Source organism: Limanda limanda, chromosome 6, assembly GCF_963576545.1.
Source record: "Limanda limanda chromosome 6, fLimLim1.1, whole genome shotgun sequence".
Classification (NCBI taxonomy): domain Eukaryota; kingdom Metazoa; phylum Chordata; class Actinopteri; order Pleuronectiformes; family Pleuronectidae; genus Limanda; species Limanda limanda.
The window spans coordinates 13,464,098-13,479,125 of record NC_083641.1 but is presented as its reverse complement, the minus strand read 5'-3'; the positions used below and the strand labels follow the sequence as shown (position 1 = coordinate 13,479,125).

The following is a 15,028-nucleotide window of genomic DNA, read 5'->3' as shown; positions in this document are numbered from 1 at the left end:
TGAGATGCTAAGTCATAATTATGAGATGCTAAGTCATAATTATGAGATAGTATCTCATAATAATGAGATGCTATCTCATAATAATGAGATGTTAAGTCATAATTATGAGATACTATCTCATAATAATGAGATACTTAGTCATAATAATGAGATGCTAAGTCATAATTATGAGATACTATCTCATAATAATGAGATGCTAAGTCATAATTATGAGATACTATCTCATAATAATGAGATACTAAGTCATAATTATGAGATGCTAAGTCATAATTATGAGATACTAAGTCATAATAATGAGATAGTATCTCATAATAATGAGATGCTAAGTCATAATTATGAGATAGAATCTCATAATAATGAGATGCTAAGTCATAATTATGAGGTAGTATCTCATAATAATGAGATAAAAAAAATTTTTTTTTTCATCACAGTGGCGGAAATGGGCTTCCATACTGCCTCTGATCTAGTTATTCATGTAAAGTGTTGTTTTCTCAATACCTGCTGTGAGAGATGATCACGAAAAGAAACTAAACTAAACTGCTGCAGCTGCAAACACTACCTTGAGTATTTAGGTCAGTGGTGCATCGGTCCTGTTAGAACTAGACTGTCTGGAGACAGTGGGGAGGCTGATCCCTTTCAATTTTGATCTCATTCTTTAAAAAAATAAAGCAGCTACATGTTTGTTCTGTTGTTATTTTGAGAGGCTTCAAACCTTGCGTGCAAGATATTTAAAGCACCACAGACTTGAAGATGTTCTGATCCCGTATGAAATGGAGATATCACCTCAGCAGCAGCTACAGAAGAGTTTCAATGCTTGTGTGCTCTGCTCTGTCGCCCCCTGCAGGATCTTGGCCTCGTGCACAGAACTGATGCAGGCGATCAAGGAGCTTGTTCTTTCTTCCAAACACCTGCAGAGGGACATCGTGGAGGGCGGAAGGGTGAGTTCTCCTTCATGTGACTTTTTACAGTTTTCTCATCAGTTTCGAATCATCTGAAGGATTTATTTGATGATAACGTGACATCTGCAAACTTAGTCTTAAACAAGGATTCTACACTACATTTCAAACTAGGTCGAGATTTCTGGTCTGTTGTATATACCGAGTGTCTGTTGCATGATCCAAGTGATCTTTATTTGAAGTCCTGTATTTATCATAGGGTCTGATCAGGACTGATGCTGGTATATATTAAAAAAATCCTTCATATTGAAAGTGAAAAATAATGATAATATCTATCGTGTTTTATAGCAGTTTAAGTGTTTTTTAAATGTGATGTTACACCAAAAATAATCATACATACAATTCAGTGTTGTTGCTAATCAGTGACATATGCCAGGATCTCATTAAGATCTAGTATATGGAAAATTACTAATTTTTGAAAACAAAATAAGTGATTTAAAGTTGAAAAATGTATTCATATATATATAGCGTTTTATAGCAGCTTTAGGAAGTGGACATTTTGTGAGAGTGCAGAGAGGATTTTATTTTAGGGAGCTCTCAGTGTGAAACCCGAGTAGATTTAAACTTTTGGTTTTGGACTATCAGTCAGACCAACCAAGACATTTGAATGTCTCCTTGGACATATTCAAATTATAATAATTGACCTGTAGTGAAAATAGTCGTTAGATCCAACCTCTGCGTTCAATTCATACACAGGAATGAAAAAAGTGTGTCATGTTGTTTGTTTGAATTTTTCACTCTTTTGTCCACCAGGGGGCAGCCTCCATGAAGGAATTTTATGTCAAGAACTCCCGCTGGACCGAGGGTCTGATCTCTGCCTCCAAAGCAGTGGGATGGGGCGCCACAGTCATGGTGTAAGTACCAGTCGTCCTCTGAGTATCTCTTACTCATATCAAATGTATAAAGAGTTAGTGGAAACATGTATTTCAAGATGCAGCGATCAATATAAATCTTGGAGGATGGGAGAAATTTGTTTAACAGTCAAATAAAAAGTAACATTTATAAACTACCATTTATAAATCATGTTAAGTTTTCTTGTCCTAAATTTTTAAGACACCGACTTATTGAATGTGTTGCTTGGTTGCAGGGACGCTGCTGATCTGGTGGTGCAGGGCAAAGGGAAGTTCGAGGAGTTGATGGTGTGTTCACATGAAATAGCTGCCAGCACTGCACAGCTGGTGGCTGCTTCCAAGGTGAGTGAACAATGTTTTTCTGTACTTTTCCCTCTCCGTGTGGAGTAATGACTTAATGTGGAGAAAACACACAGTAGACCTTTTTTAATCCATAAACATATAGTGAGTTAATAGGGGCTGAATGCATACTGGAGATTTACACATTAAAATACCTATGACTGAGTGATTTAAATTGTTAGCTATTGTTGAAGCAGAAGTCCCAAGCTGTAGATGTCATGTCTCTTGTCTTGTTGTCTGTTTTTCTCGTCTGCAGGTGAAAGCGGACAAAGACAGCCCCAACCTGCACCGTCTGCAGCACGCGTCCCGCGGCGTCACACAGGCCACCGCCGCCGTCGTGGCCTCCACCAAGTCTGGGAAGTCTCAGATTGAAGAAAAAGGTGAGGGAATCGATCTCATAACCTCAGCTTAAATGTTTGACAACAGTATAATAGTTAATAGTTAGTATAATTAGTTATAATGCAGAAGTCCACTTGTTGTAATTTTTAATCTTTCTCTCTTTCTTAAGTTAAAAAAAGCCTTTTTCTGTTTAACATATAAAACTGATTAAAAAATGTTTTTGGCTCCATTTAAAAGTTCTCTTCTTTGGTTTGTGTTTCCAGACACAATGGATTTCTCCAGCATGACGCTCACACAGATCAAACGACAGGAGATGGATGCACAGGTAAACAGCAGGAGAGACACTGAGACGTCCTATACCCTAAAATAATATATTTCTTAATGAGCCACAGAGCTGAACGGGGAGTCTAAAAAAACAGTTATGTTAAGTTAAATCAAGTAGAGAAGCAAAAGGAACTAAACTCTGCTTTGGGCCATAACACTAGAAAATCTCATTTGTACAGATTTTGAAGGTGAAATGGGATTTTGGCTCATTTAAAGGAAATAAAGTTTCCACTTTAGAATCTAAAGGTTGATTGTTTTTCATCCATTGAGGAGCTGAATTTTGCATGGACACTTACACAAACACACAGACGTACACACACACAAACACAGACATACACACAGTCCATTGTTGTAAATGCACAAAGGACTCATACTTAAACATTGTTCGGTGTATTTTAGGAGTTTTAACTCGAACCTGTTTAAATAATGATCATTTCCTCGTTTTAAGTATCCACACACACAAACACATGCAAACACACACACACACACACACACACAGGAAATAGAAGGAAAGAAAATAACAAGCATTCATTTTATTCAGCACTCCCCAGTGTAACCTCAAGAAGCCTGGTTTAAGTTTGTGTGTTTTAAAGAGTTCAAATAATTTTAATTCTAAAATAGTAGCCTCTTAATACAAAAAGTGAATCTAATGATGCAAAGCTTACGATTTGGACTACCTCTGTAGTGACTCATCTTTAAACTGTTCTACAACACCATGTACCATATAATGTTTTAATTAAGAAAAAGTGCTCAGCTATAAAATCTTACAGAAAATCTTATTAAGGTATTCAAATATTTGTTTTCTCCCATGTAACCCATAAAACTCTGTTTTTATAATGTTGGCTTTTCCGTGGGGGACATTCGAGGCCACAGGAAGTGAAGAGTGAGTGATTGTCCTCTTTCTCCTTCAGGTCATGGTCCTGGAGCTGGAGACTCGTCTGCAGAAGGAGCGAGAGCGACTCGGTGTCCTGAGGAAGAAGCATTACGAGCTGGCCGGTGTAGCGGAGGGCTGGGGCGAGGTGGAGGAGGGTGAGGAGAACTCTGCTATAATTACACTTCAGTAAAAAAAACAACATTGTAGTAGAAAATGTAAAAATACACTAAAACCTGTCTTTTCCATCTTCTCTACAGGCACAGGTTGAGACCAGTCCCGTCCCGCTGCCTCCTTCCCTTCCTCCACCATCACACCGGCTTCTGTCTGCCTCTCTCTATTTATACACACTCTTCTCCGTCTTTTTCTCCCTTGTTTCCTTCTCTCTTTTCTGTTTGTTTGTTCTCTAAGCCAAATGAAAAGGTGCTTCTTTTGTAAAAAAAACAACAAAACACTGCTTCTCAACCCATGTCCGGAAGCTTCCATGAAAGGACAGCACCAAGGGCTCAGCGGAGGAGGGGGGACGTCGGAAGAAATGGACGTCAGAAGTTGGGGGGTGGGTGGGTGGGGGAGAAAAGCCTACAGTGCAGCCCGACTTCACAGCCTCATGTTCCCTGCCCTCCCCTCCCCCCTCCTCCCGCCCAGGACGGAGACGAGCAGTGATGGAGTTGATCACTTCGGCCCGAGTATTTATTGTCTTCTTTTTATTTCTTCTCCTTCCTCCCCCCCCCCCCGGTTTTTACTACCAAGGAGACGCAGCAGAGGCGACACAAGCACAAGCGTCAACTAAGACATCCCAGGCTGCACTGCACAAGCTCTCTGTGTAACATAGATGGCATGCATGCTCTCCTTTTTTGTTGTCTTCGTCGGGAGCTGCTCTCTACTCGTCCGTCGGTGCAGTTTTGACGTTCTCTTCCTCCCTCGTTCCTTCCCCGTTTGTTTTTTCTCACACTGTGAGTTCTCACCTTGTTAAGTCCGTACCGCTTCACGAGCAGGTTCACTGGACTTTCTGCCTTTTCACCACCTCACCATTGTGACGACCGTGACTGTTAACCTGAACGCACCCCTCTTTTATTCAAATTTTTTTTGGTTTCTTCATATTTTAGCAGATTCCTACCCGGAAACTCTTTTAAAACAAGAACAGGGAAAAGTAGCACACGTAACAGTCTTCTCCCTGTGGCCTTCTCACACTGCCAACTACCTCGTGCTACATCATCAGAGGTCAAAGGCAGCAGCTGTGCATCATGGGGAGGTCAAATCATTTCCTCTTTCCTCAGTTTTTAGACACGACCACGGATCATTTCCACACAATTGGTTCTGGACTTTCTGCGGAGTTTTGACTTTTACACATGAACGATGCAGCAGGAGAATCTGCTCAGATGCGTTCACAACAACACAGAAACCCCAAGAGCGATCAGGTGTAGGGGGGGGGGGCGTGGTTCTGGTTGCAGCAGGTAACTTAAACATTCTGTTGCGGAGATCGACACCGGTGTCTGCCTTGCGTCTGTGTCTTCTATGTGTATGGTATGACTGCTTTTTCCTCCTGAGATATTTGTATCCCCCTTTTTTCCATTTTTGCAACTATCGCCTGTTTGAAACGTCATCAACAACACCCCCCCTCCGCTCGCGGTGAATCCTCCGGAGGACTTCCTGTCCTGGTGGGCCCATTGGAACATTCTCTCCAGTTTTTCCTATAGGACAGAAACAGTGAATGTCAAGAGCCTCTCACTCTGACATTTGCATTTTCACATACTGCCCCTCCGGAGCTCTCGTGAAGGAGAGCAGTGGGAGGAAACCCTCTTTTTTATATATATATAGAAAAAAAGCAACAACACTAGTCATAAAGTTTTTATTTCTTCGAGTCTGGCAGCAAAAGCAAAGTTTTCAGATTAAATTGGTGCATATTTTTAGTCAAGCGGAGCCACGACGAAGCTGTCACAGCAGCTGCAGCGGCTCTGGAGGTGGAGCTGGGATCCAGTCACTTATAATGAACTGCGAACACCGTGGTCTCCTGACAGATGGCGAGTATCTGCTCCTCCTTGAGACGTCACGACCCCCCCGAGCAGGACGGCCGTGCTCCCGGGGTGGATGATAATCCTTTTAGGGTTCTGCAGGAGACGGGAGTGTCCGCCCACTCGTAAATCTGCAGGAAGGAGGAAATGTAAATCTTTTAAAGTTTGACTGTTTCAAATCAATGTTGAATGTGAGACTTTTATGAATTTTGAGGCCACCCTGCTGCACAAGCCTTTATTAATGAAACGTGAAAGATCGACCTGCCTCTTCATAAATCCTGCAGGACTGATGGCAGGCTGCAGTTTTATAAATCCTTCACTAACGGCCTGCGTTGGCAGCACCACAGTGGACCCTGAAGAATGCAGTGCACAGACTGCAGTGTTTCAACTTCCTCAAGACCAAGTAGCTGTGTATATAAACTCTGAGCCTTTAACTGTTGGAAATAATCTTTGGATTTCTTTTCACGGCATCTCTCCAATTAACGCTTGAGTTTAATTGAATACATGATGGTGCCCAACAACACCACACATAACTAATATAAGTCTTTACTTCTTCCGTACCAGGGTTTATTTAACTGAATTTCCTACTGAGACTGATGAACTGACTTTCAGTGGACTGAGAAGACTGATCATGCCTTTGTGTAAAAAAAACCATGAGATGAGCAGTCATCTTATTTCTCTCTCTCTGTTGGATAATGATTCTCTTGGACTCTTTGTCTTTCTCTGTGTCTTACCATACGTAGCTCTGAGGCGCCGCTTTAGCTGTGTAGCTCTAAAAAGTTGTGACACTGGGTATTTTACAGACACTGGTCAAATAGTATCTGCAAATAATTCTTAAAAACACAAAAGAAAGGGTTTAAACAGCTTTGAAAGCAGATGGTTGAATTACCCCCCCCCCCAAAATAAATCCATAGCCCGACTGATTTTTTAAAAGTTGAATCTCAAGATGTCAATATCAAACCCTCATGAGCAAGAGTCTTGATATTTTACAGTTTAACCCAAACCTTTATTATAAATAACCATAAATAAAAAGAGAACGCGTAAACAATCAAACATACAAAACTATTTTTTTACATAAAATATCTATAAATGCGCATCTCTTCTACATTGTTTGTTCTGTCAAATCTAAGTTTGGATATCGGCAAACAAAAATGTCAATATCAATTTATTGATCAACTGATAGATCAGTCGGGCTCTAATTCTACAAACAAACTGTTGGCTCCAGGTCTTTGTATGTAACAATGATTTTAGCTGTTTTCTGTCATTTCTCCCACACACGAGCAAAACAGTAGCTAATTTCATCAGAAACATCTGGAATATAAAACAAATTAAAACCACCACAGAAGAAGGATTCATCCACTTTTGATGGTGTTACAAGTGTCTTGGAAGATGAATGCACCTTGAGTGATGTTTAGTTGTATTTTTCTTGCCCAGATATTCTTTATTGACCTCCCTCTCTCCGTCTGTGTCCTCTCTCTTCTCTCGGGTCTGTGTCTGTAGTCCGACCAGCTCAGCCAGCCTTTTCAAACTGCCTCACACTGTAGTCAAAGAGAAACAAATACTCACATAGCAACAGTGGAATATGTCTTTGTATGATATACTAAAACTTTGTTGGTGGGTTTGTTTTTATTTTTTCAGTTTTTGAAAATAAATATTTCAACTCGTTAATACGGACCCATGTGGAACTGTTGTTATTTTCTGCTCCATGTCAGCTGAGTTCATGTGATTAGGAAATATCGGATCGGTGAAACAACTAAACGTCCATTTCAGATGATTCAGATTTTGGACATAACAGCTGTGCCTCTTTCCTGTTGTTTCCTCTATGTTTTTATGCTTCAGTGCCGGCGACCGAGCCAGATAATATGTTGTTGGGAACGTTTGACAAGAACAAGAACGTTTGAGAGAATTTCTTCGCAGTTGGTCCAAAGTCAAGGTCTCTGTCACCTCACAAAAAACACATTTTGTTGCCTTATGAAATATTAGGAACACCTCAAGAGAATAGGGGAGGGGGGGGGGGTATCAAACCATATTCAAACTAGAGTTAACAAATAAAAGTGTAATAATGTATATAGCAGTATTCAGGATAAGTCACTATTTGTGACTAACACAAATTTAGCCTAATTTGATCAGTTTTCTCTTGGACTCAAACATGAATCGATGTTTTCAGAGGTTAAAGGTCACAATGACGTCAACACTGTCACTAGTTGGCAGAGGCCTTCAATCACTGGATCGGAATTCCAGTTCATCCTTTTATTATTCGTGGAAAGGCTTGATATTACATAACACTGACATTGATTTATTACCCCAACGGTTGTATTAAATCTTTTTACCAGCTGATGCAACATGCAGTGAAAAAACCTTGAGGAATTCCAACAAGTTAAATAAGCAGCTGCATCATTTCAGATTGTTGCTTTTTTTAGAAATACTTTGTTGAATGATCTTACTTATGACAGTGTTTTCACTATAAGGTATTTTGTGTGTTTGTGTGTATGTGTGTGAGTGTGAGAGAGAGATAGGATGAAAAGTGTGTGTTTGCTCAGTAATTGTCTTCTCTATGGGCCCATAACCTCACATCTACATCAGAGTGAATCAAAAATCCTAATGTTCTTAATTGATTTTACTTTGGAGGTGGATTTTTTTTTCCAGTAAAAGCATTGACCTGTAAGATCCTAAGTGCTTTGTTGGCATTGGAGGGAAAATAAATTAGTTGCAAATTAGTTGCAAAAAAAAAAAATAGAACTTTGTATAAGTCTGTTGCTGCTCCTCCTACACTGGAAACAAAACACACACACACACACACACACACACACGCATCCCCCCGTCCACACACAAACACACACACAATTTGTAAGGCATTGCAGGACTTGTGAGTAAATGAATCAACGTAATCTAAAACCACTGTGCTGAGATTACAGAAATCCATAATCTGGGCTAAAGTGTGCTCCAGGATCAACCACATCTGATAAGAGTCTTATTTCCTTGTCGCTGCAGTTAGTAAGTGTAACAGAGCCCCACTGAGACAGTAAGACAGAAGCTACTTCAAACAGTATGGAGCTAATGTCCTGTTTTCTTGTCTCTTCTGTTTTTCATTGTTTCTCACTCTCGCTCAAGTATATCATCTTTTGAGTTAAGATTCGCTGTATGTTTAAAAAAAAAAAAAAAGTATCAAGATTAGAGTCTTGGCATTACTGACAACTCAAGAAACTAAAATTGCCCAGTGCATATCTTCAGCAATGTCCAGCAGTCCCCTTGTGAAACCTCCTTTAAAAACACAGGATCCAGATTTTCATTTGGATCTGCACCAACCTGCTCACACTCATAGATATCAGTCCACTACATGTGCCTGATATTTTTTACCACGAACCTGAGATATCTGTAATCACGTCATAAACGATCTCACAACGTTATATTATTAAAAAAAACATCGGATTTAACATTTAATGGGTCCTTCCTTAGGTCATGCCCCAGCCCTCCAGTAGTTTTTGCATAATCCTGCCGATGAAAACATCACCTCCAAGATTCAAGATTCAAGATTTAAGAGTTTATTGTCATATGCACAACAATTACATTAAGCAGTCGCTTGCAATGAAATGCTTGGGTAACAGGCTCTCTTATAGCAATGCTCAGAATATTACAAGCAGGCAAAAAAAAGTATAGACTTAAATAAAAATATATATATACACCTAACGAAAAAAAAACAAGAAAAACAATAGTGCAAAATGTATTGGTGTGAATATGCTAAGGTGCAGAGATGGTGGAATTATGACAGATTGGAGGAGTTAACAGTCGGGTAAATATTTATCCGGCAGAAAAACATCGTTATATCACATATTTTCACAGCTAACGAGTCTTACCTGGTGTCAGGTACACAGACCAGGTGTGACTCGTTAACTGGCTCCATGGTAACACTTCAACCTGCAGGCGTACGGAACAACAACAACAACTCTTCTTCTGTTGTTTAATCCTGACTGACAAACAACAACAAGCTGAGGAACAGTTCAACCACAGAGGCAAGTAGTTGATTGTAGTGATGTGAGATTTTGGGATCAGGTAAATGACCTTGCTTCGAGTTGAAGGTTCTTTTCTCAGGCCTTTACCAAATGTGGTGATTGTATTTGTAGCAGTGAGACATTATTCAGAGTGACACACCACTGACAGCTGTCACTAAACATCAGTCAAACGTCAACTGGACAATCCATAATTCACCAGATTTAAATTAGATTTTGAGATCGATTAAGCTAATTCTGGAATGGACCTATTGAATTGTGCGTCCCTGCTTTGTGATTTGCTTTGCTTTGAGAAACTCAGGTTTAAGTTAGGCCAAGCTATGCTGGGAAGTCGTACAGTGATACAACAGAAATGGTTTGATTTGCCCCATTTTATCAACATGTGCAACAAAAACAGCCACTGTGATCAACCAAAATGAGTTTACTGATGTGGAGCAAAATAATTAGGTTCAGAATCGTTTCAAGCCTAAAAAGGAAGAATCAACAGCTGCTTTTCAGTTTATGGAGTACTGAGTCCGACAAAATACAAAATGTTATCCGTTAAGTCAAATATATAATTAAATACATCAATAAAAAGTACGCTAAAAAATCAAAAGATTAAATTAGTGTAGAAGAATAATATTTTCATTATGGATTACAATGCTAAATTCTTAAAACTTCAGTAACAGTTTTAAGAACTGCACTAGGCCAACTTAAGTTAGATAAAAAATTCAACTCCTCACAAGACTGGAACAAATGTTTGGCAGTTTCGTTCAGTATATAACTATCTTTATAACATCATTTAGCAATCAGAGTTTTATTACGTTTTGTCAGTTTTGGTGCTCCGTACAGTGTCTGGAAAATTGAGGCTGTAAATACATTTAGCTTTCTTATCGGACGTTTTACATCATATCATAAGCTTTTTCTTTCACTTTGTGTTACAATGCACCTATTGTTACAGTGGAAACACAGCAGATATATTTGTCTTTAATGCTGTTGGCTAACTCGTCTTTGAGTGAACATCTTGGCGTATTTGTGTTAAAGCAGATTTCCGGCCTTGAGCATCACAACCAGCACTACTTGTTCTCTTCTCCCTCACTGCCTACATATATCACAATGTCCTCCATCAGCAGTGGGCAGGTTAAGCCCCCCTATCTGATTTAAGACGTGCTACAGTATGCAATGGTGCTGTGTTGTTTTGTTCTGTGCTGCTGTTATGTCACATGGGTAATGTGGTGGGTGGTGCCCATGAGAAAGGCAGGCCGGGCTATTTATAGTCTCTGCAGTCCTGAGCTGGGCTGCTTTACAGCCCGTCTCCTGGCAGCAGCAGCAGTGGTGGGTCTGTTTGTCTCCCCTCTGCTCTCCAGCACAAGCACAAGCACACTCACATGTACAATATACATACTTTAAATCAGCAGGTACACTCATGGCTACAGGCTGATTGTTCACAGTCTAATGGAAATACCCAACCTGCACAGGGGTGAATACATGTGTGACTATAAAGCTGTGACAGATGCTAAAACGATATATAAAAAACACAAGACAGGTCAGTGTCATAATGTCAACACGCATCACTCTGTTGGTTGCACAATGTCAGGCGTGTGTGTCTGTGTAGGACTAAGTTGAGCTGTACAGCTGTTCATGTCAGTGTCCTCTGCACACACGTTTCATCCCGGATCACAACAGCTTGCAAAACCTTGTTTTTCCTATTCTTTCCTATTTGTGCAATTGTCCTGAAGGAGAGTCACATGTGTTAAATTGTTTTAATAATTCTTCAGGGACAGGGCAAATTTATGTTTTTCTTAAGGTAACATTGGTACATCTTATAAATCTGAATCAATCCAAACCAAACGGTGTGAAACCTTGACCTCTCATCTGTTTTAATACCACTACAACAAACAGCTACTTTCACAGCAAAATAGGATTGTATACAACTAATGTTCATTTCAAACTTAAAATTCTTAACACATCATGTCTCCTTCTTCACTGGAAAGTAAACTGGCGTAATTGAGAAAAAGTGTGTGTACACTGGAGGCCACAGATTTCCATGTCCTGTCAATGGACACTGATGTCTTTTACTTGACCTCGACTTTCGAAACTGTTGTGATGTCCAAGAGCCCTGCTGCTCTTGGACATCACAAGATTGCTAAAAGTCCACGAAGGCCCAACAGTCTCTTTAAATTCTGTCACGTGGCCCCCAATTGCAAACACAGAGATCAGTCCCCTGAATGTGCAAGAGCCATGAATTATTCCCTGGTAACAGTGACATTTTCAAAATACACCATATCTCTTAATGTTAAAGAAAGTGCTTAATTCCTGGATCTGCCCACTGATGTGGTTCTGACCCAGAATGTAATAGGTTCTTGTTTGGCTCAAGTCCCATCCTTCAACCGAGTTTTATTGAAATCTGTTTAAATGGACAGTGTTGAAACCATCATAGTAAAGGTAATAAGCATAACAACGAGATGTACAAAGGAAGTTTCTTTCCTGACTGTCCACTGAGGGAATCCAGAGGTTGTAGATGCTCTTATATCTGTAATGCAAAGGGAGACCAGCTGGAGAATCCTAGCTCCACCATCATGAGGCACTGAGGGATGCCTGAAAGGAACAGCCTTTGTAACGTGAAACCACCTGAACGCTCTTACTGTTGATGGAAGGGTTTATCTGTGTCAGCCCTCTGAACAGCAAGGTGTCATCACTGGGGCCGCCCTCACTGAGGCCCTTTTTCAATGTCCTGCTTTGTGCTTGCCTTGCACATTGCACTGTGGCCTGGCTGGCCTTGTCCTGCTTTTTGAGAGCCTGACACAGATATGAGGTCACGGGCTGAGAAAAAAAAAAAGCCCTCCCTTCTCTGCCGAGGCCTGTGGGCACTTCTACCCGAGTAAACAAACAAGCAGTCGGCACTCTGCTTCCCTCAGGGGCTGATGATTCCCCACAGAAAGAAGACTGAGCGACAAAGGCAGCTTTCAGATGCTGCTGCAGACGATCCCCGGGGACATTTCATGCTTCCTATTGATCGACAATATCTGGTGCCACTTAGGTGAATAACAGAACCTTTTAGAAAAAAGGTTTATTTACTTTAAATGCACATAAAAGTGATTTAGCGTCCTCGTGAAGCTCTCAGCTCTTCGTGCTGCGGGGCAACAGACTTGAAGGAGGATGATGAAGCGCTTGTGGTGTCTGTATGATGCAGCTGGAAAAATAGATTAAAGCAATTAATCAGGGACGGAGGCCTCATCGTCAGGCATGTGGCTGCCATTTAGCTCGTGTTTTTCCCTCAGCAGTACTAAAGTGTCACGGTGGTGGTTCTGCGTGTGTGTCTGTGCATGGTGGATGATAACTATGAGCTATTAGACTTTAGAGGCGTCTGTGTGCACGTTCCAGAAGAATAAAAACATAGAAAGTTTTTGGGAGTGTGTTGTTTTTTTTGTAGAGAGTTGAGGATATCATTACCGCTTTCATATCTGAACACAATTTTTGCACAGGAAACGGACGATAACTTTGAGCTGTTTCTCACTGTTTCCAGTCTTTGTGTTGATCTAAGCTGGTTGTAGTTTTATTTTCACCATACAAACCTGAGTGGTATCAGTCTCCACATCTCAGGAAAAGTGAATAAGAGCATTTCAAATGTCAAATTATAAGGTTGGCTTCAGGACTAAAGAAGGACAAGAGGATGATGAATGACTTTTTTATACTAAAATGTTAAATTAGGTAAAACACCGCAGTAACCAATTGTAAACGCTTCATGTAAAATAAGAGGTAGATGACATTTAATTTACAAAAAGGAGAACTAAGACTTACATTTGCAAGAAAATGTACTGAGGCATTTCTGTTTGTTTTGTTGTTTTGAAACAGTTTTGTTTCTGGAGCATTTAATTTATTTCTTTAGTTTTTGCTCTCTTTATATATTGTTCATATGTTGTTTGATTCTAACCAATGTAAATACCATTAAATCTTCTCATTTAAAATAGGGTGATATTCTGGTGATACAATTATTTTTTGTTACCAACTGTTATTCTTATAAATGCATCACTGGTTTCTTTCTATCTGAAAAAAATAACTTAGACATCACAGGAAATCATGAAGCCTTAATTAATCAAAAGTAAATTATAATGAATCTAAAGTAAGAATAACAGCTTTTCCATAACTGAGCCTGAGAGACAACTATGACTAAAGAATGCAATATATGCATGAGATCATTGTAATCTTGAATATGTCAGGTGTGAATCAGTTGTTAGGTGCTTTTGCTTCCTCCTCCTCCTCAGTCCCAGACGCTTTCTGATTGTTTTCCAAATCGAATATCTCTTCTTCTTTTTGAGCGTCTCCTCAGAAGCAGGAAGAGCATCAGGGAGGGGCTCCTGCTGGTTGTTGAGTATAGTTTTATATGCAGGTTTGTCCATAGGCTTCTCCCCTCCTTCTTCTCCTCCTTCTTCTCCTCCTGCTTCCCCTACTGCTCTTTCTCCTCATCTTGCGTCTCCTGCTGCTTCTCCTCCTCTTGCCACTCCTGATGCTTGAGATCCTCTCTCTCCAGAGTTGAGAAGTCAGCTCCTCATCTCCTCCATCAGACGGAGAGTGTACAGCTCCGCCTAGAAGGTTTGCATCTGAGACTTGACTGCTTTCTCAAGCTCAGTATTCAGGTGAGTGGCCTGCTGCCTTGCTCTGTGGTTGTTAGCTTCATACCTTTGACTGATCTCATTGTATGAAGCTCTTAGTTTCTCCAGGTAATCTAGGAGAGCCTCATTTGTGCTCCTCTCGGCCTGCAGCTCCACAGCAAACCTCTGCTGGTTGATTTATATGAGCCTCCTGCAGCTCCTTGTAATGTCTGTGGAGGTCCTTCTCCTGGTTCTGCTCGCTGATCTCAGTGGGGATATCTGCGTTGCTGAGGGTTTCGCTGTCCTCCTCCCAATTATCAGGCTGCTGTTTTTCTTCATCCCAGTAATCCTCCTCCTCCCAAATCTCAGGCTGCCATGTTTCTTCGTCCCCGCCGCTTGTAGCTTTCTTCCGGGGATTGTAGTTCGGCAAACTTTTCCAGTGCTTGGCAAAACTTGAGTCTCTACTCTCGTTCTTGGCCCTCTCCTTGACCAACAGAAGTTCAAGATATCTGACTTCTGGTTGAAATGCCCGGCAGTCCATGCAGTAGTCCTGAGCTTTGACCTGTCTCGCAGTTCTTCTGTTGTAGGTAAGTCTTTTCCTCCTCACAGCGGTAATCCACAAGGTGATCAGTAGGAAATGATGTGAGTAAGAAGCTGCATTCTTATATATATATATATGTGTAGAATGTTCAAGATCACAGACATTTCATCAAAGCAATTTTTACTAGCATTACTATACTGTACTATATCGTTACAAT

The 15,028-nt window shown here is 40.5% G+C and overlaps 1 protein-coding gene across 2 annotated transcripts in view; it reads left to right on the top strand.

Annotated features, from left to right (window-relative positions):
• Positions 1–4,227, top strand: part of hip1 (huntingtin interacting protein 1) — a 41,754-nt gene extending 37,527 nt beyond the window's left edge. For both annotated transcript variants that reach the window (XM_061073179.1, XM_061073180.1), the window contains exons 25-31: positions 845–938; positions 1,710–1,810; positions 2,044–2,149; positions 2,403–2,526; positions 2,749–2,810; positions 3,721–3,838; positions 3,941–4,227. In XM_061073179.1, coding sequence (XP_060929162.1) covers positions 845–938; positions 1,710–1,810; positions 2,044–2,149; positions 2,403–2,526; positions 2,749–2,810; positions 3,721–3,838; positions 3,941–3,951 — 616 coding nt within the window. In that variant the 3' untranslated portion in view covers positions 3,952–4,227. The remainder of the gene's footprint in view (positions 1–844; positions 939–1,709; positions 1,811–2,043; positions 2,150–2,402; positions 2,527–2,748; positions 2,811–3,720; positions 3,839–3,940) is intronic.
• Positions 4,228–15,028: the final 10,801 nt, after the last annotated feature.